The sequence below is a fragment of the Podarcis vaucheri genome (genome assembly GCF_965113315.1).
Source record: "Podarcis vaucheri genome assembly, chromosome: 13".
Lineage (NCBI taxonomy): Eukaryota > Metazoa > Chordata > Lepidosauria > Squamata > Lacertidae > Podarcis > Podarcis vaucheri.
In genome coordinates, this window is record NC_138751.1 from 18,593,990 (window position 1) to 18,613,869 (window position 19,880).

The window sequence follows — 19,880 nt, forward strand, 5'->3', positions numbered from 1 at the left end:
CACATTGGCTCTTAATCTCCCTCTTTAAGATACTAGGACACCTGGTCTACACATGCAACAGGATGAGGTGGTAGAGTCCTGAGGTGGGAGACTGGACTGTACCACCTCAGGCTGCAGCTGGGGAGAATGTTTTTTAACCCATCATAAGTAAAGACACAAAGCACTTTACTGCTTTCTGTATTATTTCTATTTTTTTTGCCCAAGTTTTTGAAAATGCTGCTATATGATGATGCTGATGCTGATGATGATGATGATGATGGTGATGGTGATGAAAGGCTGTTCCTGACTGAGCTTCTTTCCACTTGCAAGTGTTGTATCTTCCTCTCTTCCCCAAGTTTCAAGGCCAGGCCTTCGTCCTCCTTCTAACCACGATCTTTGCTGCTTTCTCCCTTTCTCTGCAGCATGCTTGTGTCAGGTCTTAGTGGTGCTGCTGAGTCTGTGTGAGCCCCTGTGGGCAGCTCCCGGCCCCCGTCCAAAGCCTACAGACTTCCGAGCCGAGTTCGATTCCGTTGTCCACATGGCGAGGAACCTGCTGAGCGACACAAAGAACCTCTTCAACCACTTTGTAAGTCAAGCGGCCAGCTTGAAGCTGCTTTAGGACAAATCAGACTCTTGGTCCACTTAACCTCCAGCGCTGTCTGCTCTGCCCAGGAAAGGCTCGCCAAAAATCTGCCACCAGCATTTCCCCTGAGCTGGAAATGCCAGAGATTGACCTTCCACACAAAAAGCAGATGTTCTGCTGCTGAGCTATGGCCTGCCAAAGAGGGAGCTTTGGGTGGCTTCTAAATGAAGTGGCAGGACATTGACCTTTTTGCCTCCTGGCCCAAATGAGACAGATTCAGAAAATGGCTAATTGGGAACCTTCCTTCTGTTTCTTTTTCCTTTTAAGAAGCACAAATCCCCACTTGGGGAAAAAGAAAATCTTCCTAAGAGATCTTAAGAAAAAATATGATATTTCGTCTTATTGCTTTGAAAATAAAATAAATAGGAGGGCATATCCTCTCCCTGCCCTCAGTTTATTATTTATTGGTTGACGTTCCTGTTCAGTTGCACTATTTTGGGGTCTGATTTCCGCCATTCCTCTTCCCTGTACAGAAAAACCGCTACCCAGCAGAAGGAGAACACAAGCTGGAAACGCTGCCTGTGTTGTCCATGACTGCGGTGGAACTTGCCAACATCCAGGTAAAAGAGGCCTCCTCTTCCCTCTTCTCCCATCGCCCCCACCCACAGGGAAACCAGTAGGTTCTCCTTTGCACCACAGCTTGTTGCCTTAAGCAAAATCTCTCATAGTGGCTGCTTTAGGGAATACAGGCTTCCCATGGCTGCTCTCACTGGCCCCTCGCAATAGCTGCAGTTTTCCCACTCTTTGTAGGTTCGAGGTTTCTGCCAGGTTTTGTGGCTCCAGCTTCCTCACACAGACAGCCTGAGATGACTCCCAGGCTGCGTACACATCATACAGCCACGCTTTGTGCACGCTGTACATTTAAAGCACGTGGCCTGTCCCAAAGACCCCTAAGGGTTTGCTAAGGGTACTGGGAAGCATTGCTCTGTTGACTACAGTTCCCAGGGGAAGCCGGGTGCATTAACTGTGTGGCCTCCAACTTCTCTTGGCACGATCCCCACTTAACGGAGCTGTTTCTTGGTTCCCCTTTGCAGCTCCACTCACTCCAAAATGGCTCCCTGGCCCCAGTGGTGCACCCAGGTTTTCTATGTGGGTAGAGGAGGTAAAGAAACTTGCCTTATCAGATCTTTGGTCCATCTAGTTCAGTACTGTCTGCACTGATTGGCAGTGGCTCCCAGGGTTTCAAGATAAGAAATCTCTCCTTCCCTGCCTGGAGAGGCTGATGATTGAACCTGGGATCTTCCCCATGCTAAGTACCATATTTTTCGCTCTGTAAGACGCACCAGACTACAAGATGCACCTAGTTTTTGGAGGAGGAAACAAGAAAAAAAATATTCTGAATCTCAGAAGCCAGAACAGCAATCCCTCTTGCTGTTCTGGCATTTGGGATAGCTGCACAGCCTGCATTCACTCCATAAGACGCACACACATTTCCCCTTACTTTTTAGGACGGAAAAAGTGAATCTTATAGAGCAAAAAATACGGTAGATGCTATAACCACTGAGCCACGGGCCCTTTCCCTAATATATTTCCAGAATATATACAGACAACGCAGCCTCTGAGGTGGCCTGCTTTCCTGCCCCACCAAAATTCTTTCTCATACAGCCCCTCTTTCATGTTCCTCTCTCCTCTTCCTCCTGCAGGTCCCTGTGGGTCTGGCTCGGCTCAGCTCTGACTTGCAGTGCTACCAACGCCACTTTGAGTGGCTGCGGAGGGCAGCCCCACTGCTGCTGCGACCCATGGAGCACGACATCACCATAGTGCACAGCCGGCTGGAACGCCTCCTCAAAAGACTGGAGCACCTGGTAAGGCTTTGAGAGGAAGGAACAAATCCTGGGGGGTGGTCCCGATAGTGTGGGGTTGACTAGATGCGCCTGCAAGGCCCCTTCTGGCTCTATGAGCGCTTCCAGGCTGTCACTGCTTTGGGGTGCGATTTGGTCCCATACCAGCAAAATCAGGTTGTGGGGTTATAATTGGTTGGGATCTTGCACAGCAAAGTCTGAAAGATCAGACTTTTTGCTGTAAGGAAAGTGATGGGGAAAATGCACTGGAAAGTCTGAGGTGATCCTTGCTTTGTCACCTTAGGAAGATAGGAAGTCGCCCATCATCAGAAATAGGGAGGGGTTAATATGGGCTACCTCAGAGCTTCTGTCCTTGCTCCAGAATGTCACAACTCACCCGCTTGTCTGCTTCTCCCCCAGATGACCAAGCTCAGCCTCTCACGGCCCAACGACCCTCTGCCAACCCTGCCAGCCCACGGCACCCACTGGTCTGTGGTTCAGGCAGGACACGCCATCGTCCACTCATTTCACCTCTACCTGGATTGGGCATCTCGCGTGCTGGTTCTGATCCGGAACAAGCTGTGAACGGCAAAGAAACTGAACCACCATGGGTATTTTGGAAAGCCTTCTCACGGACCTGGAACTCTTAGATGCTGCTTCAGCAATACCGGTGGAGGAGGGTGCAAGGAAGGAAAGAAAGTCTATGAAACAGGGCGCCCCTGGATTCCTCTTCTGGGGGGTGCTGCAAGGGGGGGATGCTGAGACCTAGGGCCCACTCACACACCCTTCCTACTCCGTGGGGGGTGCATCGTGAAACAAAAAGCGACCTTGGAAGGACACATTCTCCCTCAAGGCTTGGGGAAATGGTATGGGGAAAGGGGGGCCTCCCCTTCTTCCAAGGACATTTTTGCCCTCTCCTGCTCCCTGTTAATGGAACACTATGTATGATAAGCATTGATCTGTGTCAAGTATCGGAAACCCCTTATAGGTATATTCGTGGTGGATAATCTGCCCGAAAAGCACCTTGCTCACCACGATTGTTCTTTCCCCTACCACTAGATTGTGTGCTGCAATCTAGGGCGCCCTCTCGGCTTGTGCCCCACAGGTCTGGGCAGTGCCCCCAGGGAACTGAGCAGTGTGTGTGAGAAGATGCCGCAGTTCTGTAGGCCGCGGAGGGGAGGAGAGGATTCATTGAAGGCGGGAGGCTTGACCTCTCATTGGCAGCCATCCTGATTTCATCAATAGCCCCTGCCAGTTTCTGCCCCTTGTCCACCTGCAATCTAGTACCACCCCAAAAGTGTGGCCACAATCTAGCACAGAATCAATGGTTTTCAGCATTCCTCATACAGGGTGTCACTGCTCCACACACACACAGATGGATTAATAGGGTATGTCAGGGTGGTTGCTGTTGTCTTTTTAAAGATGCCAACTATTTTAAAGATAAGATACCATAAAGGGCGTTGGATTTAAAGGGGGCATCATTCCCCATTCTCACACAGCGAGGCAATGCTTCTAAGATGCGATATCATGCGTGTCTTGTCTAAAAGCAATTGACGTTTGCTTTTTATCCCCTTTCAAAACTATTGTTACACATATACAGATTTATGCAGATTTCATCAGTTAATTATAGCTGGACGACCAATCAAAACTCAAGAGACAGAAAAGCTTTTAGACGTCTGAGGCACCTTTTCTCAAAAGAGATGCTCTTGTAGTTGGCAGTTGCTTTAGGCAGTAATGAGTCTTACCTTTTGTTTCAACAATAGGCAAAAAAAAAATCACACATAAAACAAGCCATGTTTTTGTTAAAAAATAATTTCATTGGGAAGGAAAGGCAGAAAGTTGAGATTGTGAAATTAATTTTCATACTCCTGAAAAAGCAACAACGAATCGTCAAAAGTTCAAGGCAGATTTGTTTACCAGCAGCGCCCTCTGCTGGATCATTTTTGTCAGCCCAGCCAATACTGTTGCCGCAGTGGGATACACAAAGGACCAGTTAAAAAACCAAACCCAATATGTATCCTTCTGAATGTACCCATTTGAATTTTGGCCGAACATTTCTATAAAATGCATTGATCATAGAATTGTGGGATTGTAGAATTGGAAGGGACAGAGGGTCATGCAACCCCCAGTCATGCAGAAATCTCAGCGAGAAAATGCATTACAGATGGCGATCCATCTGCTTAAAAACCTCCAAGAATGGAGAGTCCCATCACCTCCTGAGGAAGTCTGTTCCACAGTCAAGTAGCTCTTACTGTCATAAAGTTCTTCCTGACGTTTAGTCAGAATCTGCTTTCTTGTAACTTGAATCAATTGGTTTGGGTCCTACCCTTCGGAGCAGGAGAAAACAGGCTTGCTTCATCTTTGTGACAGCCCCTTAGATATTTGAAAATGGCTATCGTATCTCCGCTCAGTCTCCTCTTTACCAGGCTCCATATCCAACAACTCCCTCAACTGTTCCTCATAAGGCTCGGTTTCCAGACCCTTGATCATCCTGGTCCCTCTCCTCTGCACACATTCCAGCTTGTCAATATCCTCCTTAAATTGTGGTGCCCAGAACTGGACACAGAACTCCGGGTGTGGTCTGACCAAAACAGAATAGAGCAGTACTATTTTTGATGGAGAAGTTCATCCCATTCTTGATACCCCTTCACGGCTGTAGTTAACCCTCCCCACTCCTGTTTCAGGTATTTATCATGAGCCCTTCATTGCTCCACAGTATTTATAAAGCCATTAGGTTTCTTTTCTTGTAAGTTATTATTATTTTTTAATTTATTATCTGTTCCAAGTCTGGTTCATTTTATTATTATTATTATTATTAATTATTATTATTGTCATCATCATTGTGTTTATTATTATGTTTATTATATTTTATGGATGTTATTTTATTTTGAGCATCTTCCAAGTATTTATTGACCGGCTCCTCTCTCTTTCTTTATCTATCTCTCCCTCTCTCTTCTCCCTTTTTTGTAATAAAAAAAGATTTTAAAAAAGATGGGGGGAAATAAATTTGAAATAAAAAAAATTAAATGGATAAAAACAAAAGAGTTGTGTTTTTAATATGAGAAATGATCTAAGACATATAATTGAATTGTCGCTCATATAACAACTACTGTTATTCAGACAAACAGCCAACGGCGGTTTCCGAACCCATCACTTTGGAGCTGCAATTGGGAGGGAAGCTGTGTCAAAGCAGAGCACGCAGCCACAATAGCACTTTACCTGCCGTGCCACCAGGGTTGTTTTCCTCAGCAAGCCTGGCAGTCGCAGAGCTTTGGGCTTCGAGGCTGAGCTTCCAGCTTGCATCTAGTCAGCTCATCTTAAGGGCCAATTCCTGTCCCCAAAACCCCATAAAATTTGGAGCTTGCTCCTCACAGTCCACACCACACGTTTCAAGGACTGTGCTATGTACCACAGGCATGGCTTCCCCCAAGGAATGCAGTGTGCTGCTGTTTGTTAAGGGAGCTGCAATTCCCAGAGAAGACCGATTATTAAACTACTCTGGGAATTGCAACTTTCTTCATGGGTGGAATAGTCCAGCAGCACAGGTTCCCCTCCCTCTGTGACACTTTATTTATTTATATTTATATTTATAATTTATATACCACCTTTAATCTTCCAAGCAGCTCGAGGTGGCGTACACGGCTCTCCGTTTCCTCCTCACAACCACCCTGTGACGTAGGCTAGGCTAAGAGGCAGGGACTGGCCCGTGAATTGAGCTTCATGGCTGAGCAGGGATTCGAACCCTCGCCTCCCAAGTCCTCCTTCCCACCTTTGCCTCCGCTAGGCCTAGAAAGCTGGGCTGGATGCTTGATGAATTTACTCTCCCCTCTTCCCTCCAGCTTTATAAAACGAAGCAGACTGACACTGATTAATCCTTTAATTTATTTAATCAACCAGAAATTAACAACTCTTGATCTCCTCATTCCCCACACACGGGGAGATTATATGAAGCAAAGCCGATGAGATAAATCAGGAGAGCTGCAGATGGGTTTTGGGGGGAAGGCATGTGAGGTGGGGACAGTGTTGAGGGGCCATGGCTGCCATCAGGGGGGCCAGGGCTACGACGCTGAAGGAGCCCAGAGCCTTGAAAAGGAGCCATAACAGTTCAGTGCCTGGTTGAAATTGGCAATGTGAAAACACGGCAAGGCAAGACCTATTTTACTACTCAAACATATTGTACACGCCACATACATAAAGACACTTGGGTTTCGCTCGCTGACATCCCCTCAGGATGTGGGGAGGCTATCAGAGTTGTTAGGGCGCTTTCACAACAGAGAGTTTAGTGTATACACAAAGGGTTTAGTTTTTGGTGTCTTCGGGTGTCTTCCCGTGTAAGAGTCGGGGTGTCTGGGCGACGTTTCGACGAGGTCTCACTCGTCATCTTCAGGCTGGTGCTTTAATATGTCTGTGGAGAGGGTCTGGGTTTGGGTCTGGTGTGGTTGATTGGTGACGGCGTTCTGTGTGCCTCTGGTTCTGGTGTCGGTTTTTGTGGGGAGGGCTAATTTCCAGATGTCTGGCAGGCGGGACGTGTCGTCACGCTTGTTCATGTTTTGAGGGTGTTTCTCTATCTCGATGGCTTCCATGATTATACCATGATTATAACATCACCACAAGAGAATAATCATGGAAGCCATCGAGATAGAGAAACACCCTCAAAACATGAACAAGCGTGACGACACGTCCCGCCTGCCAGACATCTGGAAATTAGCCCTCCCCACAAAAACCGACACCAGAACCAGAGGCACACAGAACGCCGTCACCAATCAACCACACCAGACCCAAACCCAGACCCTCTCCACAGACATATTAAAGCACCAGCCTGAAGATGACGAGTGAGACCTCGTCGAAACGTCGCCCAGACACCCCGACTCTTACACGGGAAGACACCCGAAGACACCAAAACCTGCATTCCTGTACCCGTGAAAATCTACGAAAGCAAAGGGTTTAGTGTATACGTGTGCTCCACGCCTTGGTTATTGGGAAAAAGTCTGAAGTCTTTATGACACTAGCTCAAAAAGCCTCCTAAGAGCAGTGAGAGAACAGGGGGCCACAGAACAGGGAGCTGCAGGAGTTTCTGCTGACCCTGGGATTTGTAGATAGGAATATTTGATGGGAATAGAGGAGAGGGAATTTTCCCTCTCAGGAACGAAACAATAACTGAAGCAGCCCGGTATCTACCTTTGCGAAGTGCAAGCTGACTAATATACTAGTAACCTTGTTTACAGACAGGACCTATGCAGGATTAGTGAGGAACAAGTCCAATATGCACCGCAAACAGCCTTGGATAAATAAATGGTTATATACAGCCCTTGGTGTCAACTGACAGTGGATACACACAATTCTACTGCAGCCGCAAGCAGAAGGCAATCCTATTGGTTTCTACTGACATAAGCAGGTGCCGCAGCACCTAAATAACAAGGCCGAAAGTTTGTCGCAGTGGCTATTTCCTAACTAGCCACAGCCCTCACAGAACATGCCAGAAAGCATAAGAGGGCCTCGAAATTCAAGGAGTCGCAATGGGATTGGGCCAAGATCTCCTGCCACACTCCCCACGAGCAACTGCAATGCACAATCTGAGAGGTATCCCCCATGATCTGTGGCCATATGCCAGAGGCATATTGGCGTCTAAAGAAGAAAACATCCGAACAGCATTAATGGAATAAAATCGGGGCACACAACCCTCTGGGATTTTGTCATTGGGCAAAGTGAGGCAGCCGCCTCAGGCAGCTGATTCTGAGAGGTAAAGAGCCAGGCCTCTTCGTGATCCCTGAAGTTGCCTTCCTCAGGTGCCATGGCGGACGCTGCCCCTCAGTTTTTAAGAATGATTCAAATGCCAGTGTATTGGCGGGGACAATCTTGTCCTTTGCCTTAGAGGGGGACAATCTCATGGCCAGCTCTCTGTGTTGCCTTGCTGAACTGAAGGAGAGCTCCACAAGAACGCAATAATATCATTTCACGGCTTCCATTTATCCCTGTGAGATTCCTGCACAACAGTTTCCTAATACATTTCACCCTCTGGGTTTGACCTGCCCACCTCCCACTCTACCGCTCCAAACTCAACACATGAGGCAGCTGCCTCCTCTTGCCTCCTGGTAGGGCTGCCAAAATAATAATACAGTAATGTCTTCCCTGCCCTACCCCCCAAAAAGTAACTGCTTGTACAGTTTGAAATGGGCCTGATCCATAGGTCTGCTCTCGCCCTTTTACCCAACCTAAAAGTCATGGCAACCTCAGAGAACCAATGTTTTCACGGGCTGTGAAATGGCCATAGGTTGCCTAAGCAGAGGGAAGGGCATATTTGTGATAGGACAAACGGTTGGATGGATGGGTGAGCAAATGGAAGAGAAGGGATGTGATGGTGGGAGGTCTTGTTCTCCACCCAACATCCTCTCTCTCTCTCTCTAGCATGGCTCCCCGTCATCCTCGTCACCAGCATCCCCACTGTGACCTCCTGCGAGCCCGGCATACCCTCCTGCGTAGGCCTTGCGCCCGCTGCAGGGAGCCATTGGGCCCGGAGGGCTAGGGGAGAAGTCTAGAGAGTCACTAACGCTGAAGATATATTTATCCCAGAGGAAGCGTTCGAGGTCAGGGGCCAGAGCGGGCGAGCCGGGACCTCTGCTGCTCCCCATGGACGCCGTGTGCTTCTCAAAAATCCGCCGGCGGTACTTGAATTCCAGGATGGTCTTGGTGTAGGTATTGAGGGTCAGCACAGAGGCTGACATGCAAAGGGTGAACGAGAGCCAGGCCATGCTGTGGGAGAGAAATTGGGGAGGGGGTGCAAAGGGATGGGTCTCAAGGTCATTCTTGCACGGCCAAATCTATCCAGATCCCCCATGATAACTGACTTCCCAAAACTCCTTTTCCATGTATACACCAGTTCTGACACAATTCTTCACCCATTCATGTCATGCAGCCTTTCTCAACCTGTGGGTCCCCAGATGTTGTTGAACTACAACTCCCATCACCCCTAGCTAGCAAGGCCAGAGCTCAGGGATGATGGGAGTTGTAGTCCAACAACATCTGGGGACCCACAGGTTGAGAGGTAAAGGCAAAAAAAGGTACCCATTCATGTACCGCTCCTTCTGTTGGTGTCTAGATAGCTGGAAGAAGACCAGCCTAGATCAAACAATAAATGAGATGTTATGGGCTGCCGTCCCATAGTCAGTGTGTTCAGTGCTTCCAAACCCTCTCTTCTTCACCCTCACAGAAACCTTTTGACATCAACAATACAACCAACCAAATATGATGAGGTGTTGCCAAACCATGGGTTTTTGTTCCATAGGCTTCCTTTGCTTATGATGTCGGACACTAGATGGGGAAACAGAGGCTGAAAGGTTTGCTCCAAAGAGCTGAGCTAAAACAAAATTGGGGTGGGAGGAGGGAGTGTCAAACAAATGATTCGAATTCGGATTTGCTTGCAAAAATGCAAATGTAACACATTTAGGGGTTTTAGCAGGGCAGGGGGAGGGGACAAAATGGAAATTGGGCACATTGCTACTATATAGCATGGGATGGTGTTATAAATAAGGGAGATTCAGCCTTGGATTCCATGCTGGGTGACCCCCCCAAGCAGCTGCCATAAAAAATCTGAAAAATCTGAAAAATCCCAGAATGAAGAGGCAGAAGGAGCAGTATTCCTACTGATTGGGGCATGTGTCATGTTGAGCCCCAAGTCCCAACCAGCAAGCAAGAAGTAGCAGAACTGCAAAATAACCCTAATATGAATGGAACCCTGAAGACAGGTTCTCAGGTCTAACCCTTTAAGTCACAATAATTTACTGTCCACTCATCCAGTAACTTCTCCCATCTTACATTTCTTCTCTTCCACCTTTGTCCATCATTCTGTCTCTCTTTCTCCCCTCTTTCCACTTCCTTATCCATATCCTCTCCTCCTTTCATCTTTGGACAGAGCAACAACTCTACTCTCAAATGCAAATGCCAGCATCCAAAGTGGCTGGATGAAAAAGGAAAGGGGGCTCCTGCACCTTTAAGCTACAGCTGCTGAAATTCCTGCTGCTATGCTTTAATTAAAGGTGTAGGAGCCCTGTCCTAGGTTGCATTTACCCTACCCACACCCCACTCCTCTCCCATGCTGGCTTTACTCACCCAAATGACCAGCCATAATACCATGTCTGAGGTCTCCAGTCTTTTGGTCCCAGGTTCACAGCCACCTGAAAGACGGTCATGTACATCATATGGGCTACCATGCCCAGGAGCCCTGTTGGGAAGGGGTGGTCAGAAAGATACTCAGAATATGCCCAGCCACAGTGCTCTTACTTCCCTTGGGTACCACTTTCTGAGGTCTGAGCTAACTAGGAGCAGAGCCATGGCGGCTCAACAGAAAGCAAGTTTGACAGACTTGGGAGATTTCACTTAGAAGTGTAAGGCTGTACATTTCAGAATCCTGGTGTCTGCTGCCTTGGGCAGTCACCACACTTTGCCTAATGGTAGGGCCGACCAATCCCTGAAATGCTGTTTTCCTTTGCTTAGGAAACTGTGTCCTTGAGAAAACACTCAAACTTGAGATTCCATCCCTACCTGAAAGCTTAACGTTGTACATTCTAGGGAAAGCTATGCCAAGGCTTGATCCTGTTGAATGCATGAACTGACAGGCATTTGTGGCCTGGCTTAGCTCATGGCTTCAGTATTTCACTGTATCGTTTGCCTCTAGCAATGGACACACACTATTGATCACATGCTGGGAAATGAGGACAGCTACCTCCGATTATCCTTTACAAAGCTGGCAGGGTGCCTTGCTGGGCACCACACATGAATAAGAAATGTTGTGGTGGTTTTAATTTATATCCCCTCCTTCCTCCCAAAGGAGCCCAGGGGAGCAAACAGTCTTTCGGCCAGTGATCTCAGGGTTGCCAGGAAGTGTATCTTTCAGCTATCAAATGTTTGTGTATACAGGAATGTTTTAAAATTCCTCCTGAAACTCAACAATGAGGGAGACAGACACAAACTCAACAATGGTGGAGGGCACCACCACTGAGAAGGCCCTGTCATGGACAAGCATCAACCAGGCAGCGGCCAGTGCTTGCACCACCAAGCATGTGCAGTAACCTTCTCAGGGGGTGGGGGTGGGGAAACGACACATGGGTATAAAGAAACTACAACAGTTTGGGGTTGCAGGGTTTTGTTTTCATTTTTGGGGCCTGCCACCTGTTTCCCCACTCAAAATCACTCCCCAAATACTTTTCATTAAAAAAGAGAGACTTCCTTACACACATTTAGATATAATGTGAGCATGATACAGGAATGACTGGACTATGATTTCAAGTACTATATGGATGGGGTTAGGGTCAGGGGTGAAAGTCCATACAAAATGAGTGTTAGGTCTGAGTGCTGTGTGTGGATACCTAGTGGGAAGAGTAGCTGACTACCGGAGGCGCAGGGTAGATCGAGATACCTGAGAGAACGGTGATCACAGCCGCAAAAGCATTGATCTTGAGCCCATCAATGAAGTTGGCATAGTAGACGGCATCCAAACACATCAATAGGAACCCCACAGTCAACAGAATAATATAAAGGAATTCGGAGGCAACGGAGAGCCACAGCACCCCTGGAAAGTAACATGGGTGGTGAGTGGGAGATTATAAACAAGCTATATGTCTCACAGAGTCTGGGGAAGGGCCGTAGCTCAGTGGTAGAGCACCTGTTCCCCATGCAGAAGGTCCCAGGTTCAAGCCCCAGCATCTCCAGGTAGGGCGACTGCCAGTCAGGGTAGACAAAGCTGGGCTAGACGGACCAGCAGCTTAACTCAGCATTAGGGCTTTCCTGCTTTTTCCAGGCACAGGCCTGGGCTTTAAAGCTCCATGTCAAAGCACTCTTGTTTTCGTCCTGGAGCTTTCCCTGTGAAAACCTGCTCAACGAATGGCAGCAGCATCCTAAATTCCTGTTTATAACACATGTGATGTTTTTAACATGTTGATAACACATGACAAGCCTTTGGGATGGAGTTAACTCTACAGTGAATCGGTTCATACATAATAAATAACTAAGGAGGAAAAAATAGTGCTCAGCCTCATTACTTTGTTCGGCAGTAATGAGTATCACAGTGACCTGTTTTGTAGGCACATTTAAACTGCGGACTTCAATTGATTTCATAGTCGTTCCTTCTCCCCACTGAATCGTGGAAGCTGTAGTTTGGGGATAGAGGAAGATCTCTAACAGAATCCTCACCAACTAGATTCCCAAGATTGTTTGGTGTGGGGGACACATGGCGGTTGGTATAAAGCCAACTTTTGTAGCCGGGATGTAGAAGAGAAACAAGAGGAACACAGAAAACTGCCTTATACTGAATCAGACTTGTTGGTCCATCCAGGCCAGTATTGTTTACAGATTGGCAGCAGCTATGCAGGGCTTCCCAGCCCCACCTGGGGACACCAGGGATTGAACCTGTGGCATTCTGCTCCATGGATGCTCTACCACTGAGCTGTACTCCTTCCCTGAGAATTAAAGGGCTGTGGAATTCTGCATATTAATTAGAAGTATGGTAAATCGAGAGCAGGGGTTGGGTTTCCTATTTGTCATTGAAATTAATGTAAAATTAATGTAAAATGCAAGCATTTAGCATTAAGCTCATATTCCAAAACTGCAAACTGGTTGCCAATATTGTAAGATCTTTTAAAGATGTCATCCTTTGCTCCAGTACTGTAGGGTATGGTGAGAGTTATGCCCATGTCATTATGATGACCTAAGTGGCCCCCTGCCGTATCTGGAGTAGAGGATTGTTCAGCCTGAGTTATTAATTTCAATAACTTAATTAGCTCCCAGGCTTTAAATAACACTCCCATGTCAAAGGTTCCATTTGTGATTTCCGAGTGTTTGTGAAACATACATCTAGCAGCAGGCAACAGATGCAATACTACATCATAATATTTTATAGGCATTGTGGGATGCACATAATTTAAAATAAATAATAGGAGGTCCAGAGTGCTGACTATCAATGTCCAGAATGTTTCTGCCCTATACATTTCCACTATGGTGGTGGGGTTTTATTTGGGGGGTGTCAAATTTTATTACAAAAGCCAGTCATTTCCAGGAAGTGGGTAGCTCTGTGCTGTACATAAGTTTAGCCCTCTCCTCTTAGGGAAGGTTCAGAGCTGGCAGTCATCTCTGCTTCTTGTAGAAGCGAATTCCATAGTTTAACTATGCCCTGCGTGAAGAAACACTTCAGTTAAACTATGGCATCCGCTCCCACAAGAGGAGGCAGGAACGGCCACCATCTTGGACGTCTGGAGCAGACAGGACTCAGTCGGATGAGCCACTGGTATGTCTCAACATAAAACAGCATTATTAATTCTGCCATTTCCCGTTTCTGTTTGCACCCTTAAACAAGATGGCCTGTTTTGCCCTCCCCAAATCTCACCTTTCTCCGACTCGGGGGGCAGCTCAATGAAGCTCCGGCACTTCTCCTCTAAAAGGGTGGAACAATGGAAGAAGACGCCGTCAGTTTATCCAAAGGCTGGTGCTGATCGCGACAATTATGTCATTCTTCTGTTGGTCAAGATTTCCGTCTCCCCTCGCAGCGAAAGACGGCTTCCCACAATTTACTCCCCATCCAGGCTTGGAATGCAATTGTCTTTTAAGCTGCAGGTGGCTTCATTTGAGCCAGGATGCAGCCCCGGGACCCGAGGGCGGGGAGGTGAGTAGGACAAACCCAACTACATATGGGGTGGATTAGGAATCCAGATCTACGCCACTATTTTAAAGCACATTTCCCCTACAAAGAATCCACAGAGCTACAGTGCCAAGTGTCATCAGCAAACTACAGTTCCCAGGATTCTTCAGGGGAAGCTGTGCGCTATAACTGCATGGGGTGCAGGCGGCCTGTTATGCATGACCACTGGCCCTAGATCACAAGAGGTGGAGACCTCATCTCATTCTGCTCCTCTGCTGCCCTTTGACAGCCACCTTCCACATCCCCACCACCAACACTCTTCCCCTTTCCCCCTCTTGTCTGTCTAACAGGAGAGGGGTTTTGTGACCTAGCTGTCAAACTAATAACAGCCGTCATGGAATCTGCTCCGTCTGAGATGTCGGCTGGTTTCGTACCTCCGTGATGCTCCTCACACGAGAGCCAGAAGCCCGTGTGGAAATACCGGAAAGCGTACTTGTCTTCGCCCGTTTCCCAGATGTACTGGACAACGTGGGGGTCCATGGTCACGTTCCCATCCATCGTCTCGTTGCTGTTGATGGGCACGCAGTTCCCCTTCTTGACGGCCGAGAGGCAGGGGGGCTTAACCACCTTGTGGGTCCCCTCACACCAATAGCTGGTGCAGAAGGCCGAAACCGAAAAGCAGAGGGCCAAAGAGTTAAGGCCCAAGGAGAGCATTGAGCGGGACCTTCGGCTCAGTTTAATCATCGTCCCTGTTTTCCCAAGAGATGTGAGGATCTGTCTGTTTTGCTGCCCGAAGTCGCACCCAAATAATTCGAATTCGCTCACAATTCCCAGAAAACTATGTTCTACTGTTGGATAAATCTGCTGGTTCCTTGTTTCAGTGGAGAGAAGCCAATTCTGAACAAACCTCCGTTTACAGAGAATGCCTCACTTTTGATCATGATTTCCTCCTCCTTATTCGTATGCTGTGGCCCATCCAATATGCCCACTATGAAGCAGTACACCACAAAATGGTGTAATCATAATTTGAACTCAGCCTGGGGTTCTGTTCTTATTAGGGACTAGTTACTTGAGGAGTGCTTAAGAGCCAGGCGGTTGCTGGCACCCAAGATACCTAAGGTCTCAGAAAGAAATTAGTTTGAACTAATGAACACAGAAGGAGATAGGCAGCATGATTCCTACCTAGACCTTCCAGATTTTGATTAATGATCTGTGTATAAAGTAATTATTAGCAGGTTGCCTAGTTTATGCTGAGTACTTTAAAAAGAACTTTAAAACACACACATACTTTACCCCACTGCTAACCTTCCCCCTTTTTATAGCTATATTAATTAATTATTAACAACACCCATTCAAAGTCTTGTTAAAAAGCTGTTGTAGGCCATTGCCCCGATTAATCAATCTTCCAAATTAAAATCTTAAATCCCTTAAGGTTTGGTTTGTTTTTTTTAAAGTGATGGGTTTGAAGTCAATGCAAAAAGTCTTTTAGAGTCCACAAAGAATTGCAAACCATCTCGGATTTCCCCCTCCCATGTCCTTGACTAACAAAGTCTCTTTCAAACAGAGTGGAAATAGTCTAAACTTTAGTCTAATTGCTGCAGTCTATATGCTGCACAGTAGCCCTTCTGAAATAGTTTTAAAGAGTGAAAACCTCCCCATTAGAGTTGGGGTGTCAAGAAATGTGGATGCCCAGCTTCCCCCTTTTCTAGCAGCTCAGAGGGGACTGTATAAACAACTCTACAGTTTGTCACGAGGCATGAAGTGATTTAAGGTTTGCCAGTTCTGCTTGTCTGCTAAGAGGGGAAAGTTCTGTGAGCTTTCAAAGGCCTCGTCCACCCCTCAAATTCAAGCCCCTGAGAAGGGGGAAAGGAGTGGAAAACCCAGCCTGCAACCCTGACTCCCCAAAATGACTTACTACTAGCAAGTTCCGTTGTCTCGAGCACCCCTCTTTTCCCTCTAGATTGGTACCCCCAGTGGTGTTTTTGGAGTAGCCGATTAAGGTGCAGTCTTCACAACCCACAATGGCCGTCACTTGTGGTGAAGAGGCAATGCTTAGAGTTCTAGGTTCTGCTCACTCAAAAATCCAACTAGCCCTCTGAAATGCCCCTTATTTTTCATTAAGATCACTCCTGTTAAGAGTTTCCTTCTGGCCCTCCAATTCTGTTAGAAACTGTCTTCGGATACGGCCTGTCTGTCTCTGCCCCCTATGCCCAGTCAGTCAGCTGTGTCCTTCTGGGATCAGACGGCTCCAAGGGCTTTTTGTTCGTCCTCCTTTAAGAATTATATTCTAATCCACTTTCCCTCAGGCACGAAGGAATCCAATCTCTTCCCTTCTGTCCTGACTCCATCGCCGCTTTCCTTCAAAAATATCCTCCAATTCACGCTTGCAAGTTTGCAGGGTGATTATTGTTCAAATACACACTACAATTGCAAGAAGACGCAAGTTTGCCATGGCGATTCTCTTCAGGGTCTTGAGATCTGCCTGGCCAAACAGTTGCCTGGAAAGGGATGATAAAAACCCAAAGTTTGTGCAAAGCTGAAGAATAACAGGCTGAGAAAAGAAAAGGAAGAGAGAAAAGGTTCTTTCTGGAGGTACTTTTGTCAAAGTTGCCCGGTGAATCTCAACCCCCGCGAAAGCAGCAGTGGGTTCAAATGGAACAGGGCCTTTCAGTCTGTCACTTGAGGGAGTTGAAAAAGTAGGTTCTGGGGAAAGCTCAAAATGCCATCCGGCAGCAACAGAAGGAGAGAGTGTCCACTTCAGTTCCAAATCACCCAAGTGGAAGAAAAGACCTGATGTTCAACACCCAAATATTTTGATCCTCTTTCTTCCCCCAGAATAGGCTGCCAAACCGATTCAAAAGAACATCGTCCATGAAGAAGGTTTCGCTGGCATAAGGTTGTTGCCCCGACTCCTTCAGCTGACCTGGTGGCTGGAGATCAACCCCCAAACATCGGTTTTGGGGCCCACACTTGCACGGTCATTGGAGAGAAGGTCTGGAGTTCTTTCCTCAGCAAAGAGACAGGACCCAGCGCATGTCCACCCCAAAGGTTTCAAAGGAGCCAAGGACCCCTCTGCAGGCGAAGGAAAGTGCCGCTCCCAAGGGCGCAGTGTGCAGCTTGTGAGAAAATGCTCCCCAGATGCTGCTCAGGAGGGAAGAATCAGGAGGTGCTCTCCAATCCGGCTGTGCAGAGTAGAGAGGTGGCATAAGCAGTGTGATAAATGAGCAAGCGGCGGAGAGCTCCGGCACCCTCCAGCGCGGCACCGTCCCCAGGGGATAGGAATCAGGCGGAGAAGTGCGGTGGCGGCTGATTAAAAAACCTCTTCATTAGTGCCAAGGGGGCACCAGTGCCAAGTGGTGGGGATTAGCATCTAATAAAGGGGGAGGGCATGGGGGGAGGGAGGGGGAGCATCTCCGCTTTGGTCTTCCCTTTCTGCAATCGCCCGGCTGCCAGGAGGAGAGGATGAGAAATTGGATGCGGAGATGAAGGAGCAGCTGGGGTCAGAGGAGATGAAGTGGACACGGAGGCAGAGAGAGACAAAGAGGCTGGAAGGCTGACAAGGGCTTGTTGGAGGGGGGAGAGGGGAACGGACGCCAAGAGGAAGGCAAATTGTATGGAGATGGAGGGGGGATAATGGGGCACGGATCGATCAACAGTGGAAGACGTGCACGTTAATGGGTGGATTGATCGATGTCACACACACACACAAACAGAGAGAGACAGAGAGAGAGAGAGAGAGAGAGAGAGAGAGAGAGAGAGAGAGAGAGAGAGAGATCATTATTTCGGAAGTGAAATATTCCACCACCACAACAACAACAAAATCTGGATCTTCAGCACTTGTATGTGTGTATTAATGTATGTAAACAAACAAAACAAATATTGTGGGCAGATGGTACCAAAGAAATGCAAAAAAAGTTCATAGTTGTAGCTTTTCATTAATTTGCTTTTCACTGTCATATTTCACTCCACAGAAAATATCTATTAGCACGGAAGGATTGTGGGCGTGGAGAGGAAGTTGTGGAAGGGTAGAGAAAGACTGGCCAGTGGACAGGCCAATACAAAGAAATGCTTTATGTTACAGGTGGGTGTAGACGCCGTCTGTCTATATATGAGAGAGAAAGGGGTGTGGATTAGTGAATAGACAGGCAGGAGATATGGCAATCCCGTGGAAAGGGGAAGAGAGAAAGAGAATTTCAGTCTGCCCAGCACATTCTATTTCCCCCTTTGCATGTACAATTCCTGTGCGTCTTTGCGCCCTGTGTGGCCCCATCCTGCTGTGTCACCCTGCCCCGGGTTCACAGTCTTTCTATTTGGGACCCTGTGTCTCTTGGGATTAACTCCCAGCTGGCAATAAGGAGATTTTTTGTGTGTCCCTTTCATTAAGAGCAACGCAGAGAATCAAACCACTTGCACCACAGCCGGCACGGAATTAAAACACAGCAAAGTAATTAGGACACAGAGGATCTAGCAGGTTGGGCTGGGAGCCAGAACTCCAGTCTCCAGGGTTCTCAGAGAGAGGGGAGGGTACGCCTGCTGAAATAACAGCAGAAAACAAGCAAAAAACAGGGGTGCGTGGGCTGAGGGCTCCCAAGGTTGTGGTGGGAATAGAATCTAGTCCCAGGATTAGAAGAGGCAGCAATTGGATGACCAGACGGACACCTCTGTATCTTTAATGGTGCTGTGTGAAGAAGGCGTTTCTGTGCATGTAGCAAGCCTGAGAAACATCTGCAGCGTAAAAAAGCTGCCTTCTAAGAAGCCAGACCATCTACTGTCCAGATACCGCCTGCACTAACTGGCAGCCCCCTCCCCCCAGTGTTTCAGATAGGCATCTACCTGGAGACGCTGCAGACTGGACCAGCGACATGCTGCCTGCAAAGCATGCACTCTGTTATGGCCGCTGGAGACTGGTCCATTAGGGTAACTGAAGCACTGTTCCCCCTCCCCCAGTCAGCCACCAACTTACAACCAGTCCAGAGGGTAGCACCTGACTCTTAGCTTCCTTCTCTTTAGTGTTGCCCTGGTATGGGCCTATAGGAAGGAGGGTGGGGACAAAAATAGCTGGTTCCCCTTGTCATTGGCTCTAGCTCCCTCTACTGGCTGTCTCCTTGCCTTTCACCCTACCAGTCTCATTGGTTATGACCCTTCCCTGCATGAATTCCCTTTTTTATACAGCTATTTGAAGTTCCTTTGGATTCCTGGGTTGTTGTTGTTTTGAGAGGGAGTTTAAGAGAATAAGGAGAAGCTGGGGGCCAGGAGGACCCTCAAGTTCTCAGGCACCTTATAATTATCGCAGGAAAAGACGCTTCCTAACTGTGAACACCAGTGTCTAATGACATTACTAGTTGTGATTTATGGGTCACTCTTCTTCTTCTTCTTCTTGGGCTTTTTGGGGTTCAGCAGGGAGGGAACTGTAGGCATGACCTGCAGAAGCAAACAGTTTTGGAGACAGGTGCCACATGATGGGGGAAGCCCACCGAATGCCCCACCAGCAGCTTCAGCCTCTCCCCTTTGGAAGGCACGAGTAGTAATCATCTACTATATGTATTTTGGAAAGTTGGTTGTCAGTTCTCTATGCACCTGGGCACATCTTAAGAGACCATAACCAAATCTGGCATGATGGTTGCTGAGATCAATGTCATGGACCAGGGACTCCTAAACTAAGGCCTGCGGGCCGGATAAGGCCCGAGGGACTCGTTTATCTGGCCCGCTGCCCACTTCCAGGTCGGAGGAGCACCAGAAATAGCTTGTGCGCATGCGCAAGCATTATTTCCGGTGCACATCCGGGTTGGGGGAGGCCCATGCCCATGAACACAAGCTATTTCCGGTGCTCCTCTGACCTGGAAGTGCACCG

General features: G+C 47.8%; 2 protein-coding genes across 10 annotated transcripts in view; one reads left to right on the forward strand and one right to left on the reverse strand.

Moving 5' to 3' along the window:
* IL11 (interleukin 11) overlaps positions 1 to 4,404 on the forward strand; it is a 68,676-nt gene extending 64,272 nt beyond the window's left edge. For all 6 annotated transcript variants that reach the window (XM_082195479.1, XM_082195477.1, XM_082195478.1 and 3 more), the window contains 4 exons: positions 402 to 565; positions 1,096 to 1,182; positions 2,266 to 2,427; positions 2,824 to 4,404. In XM_082195479.1, the coding sequence (XP_082051605.1) occupies positions 518 to 565; positions 1,096 to 1,182; positions 2,266 to 2,427; positions 2,824 to 2,988 (462 nt within the window). In that variant the 5' untranslated portion in view covers positions 402 to 517 and the 3' untranslated portion in view covers positions 2,989 to 4,404. The remainder of the gene's footprint in view (positions 1 to 401; positions 566 to 1,095; positions 1,183 to 2,265; positions 2,428 to 2,823) is intronic.
* Positions 4,405 to 8,802: 4,398 nt separating this feature from the next.
* LOC309517016 (germ cell-specific gene 1-like protein) lies at positions 8,803 to 19,141 on the reverse strand. 4 transcript variants are annotated; one of them, XM_082196012.1, is made up of 6 exons: positions 18,863 to 19,141; positions 14,464 to 16,527; positions 13,778 to 13,825; positions 11,816 to 11,968; positions 10,510 to 10,621; positions 8,803 to 9,153 (listed from the first exon to the last, which is right to left on the reverse strand). In XM_082196012.1, the coding sequence occupies exons 2-6, from the start codon at positions 14,771 to 14,773 to the stop codon at positions 8,805 to 8,807; spliced, it is 972 nt and encodes a 323-aa protein (XP_082052138.1). In that variant the 5' UTR covers positions 14,774 to 16,527; positions 18,863 to 19,141; the 3' UTR covers positions 8,803 to 8,804. The 4 variants fall into 4 exon arrangements, with proteins under 4 accessions (XP_082052138.1, XP_082052137.1, XP_082052139.1 ...); XM_082196011.1 differs by having other exon boundaries at positions 14,464 to 17,592; XM_082196013.1 differs by having other exon boundaries at positions 18,993 to 19,133.
* Positions 19,142 to 19,880: the final 739 nt, after the last annotated feature.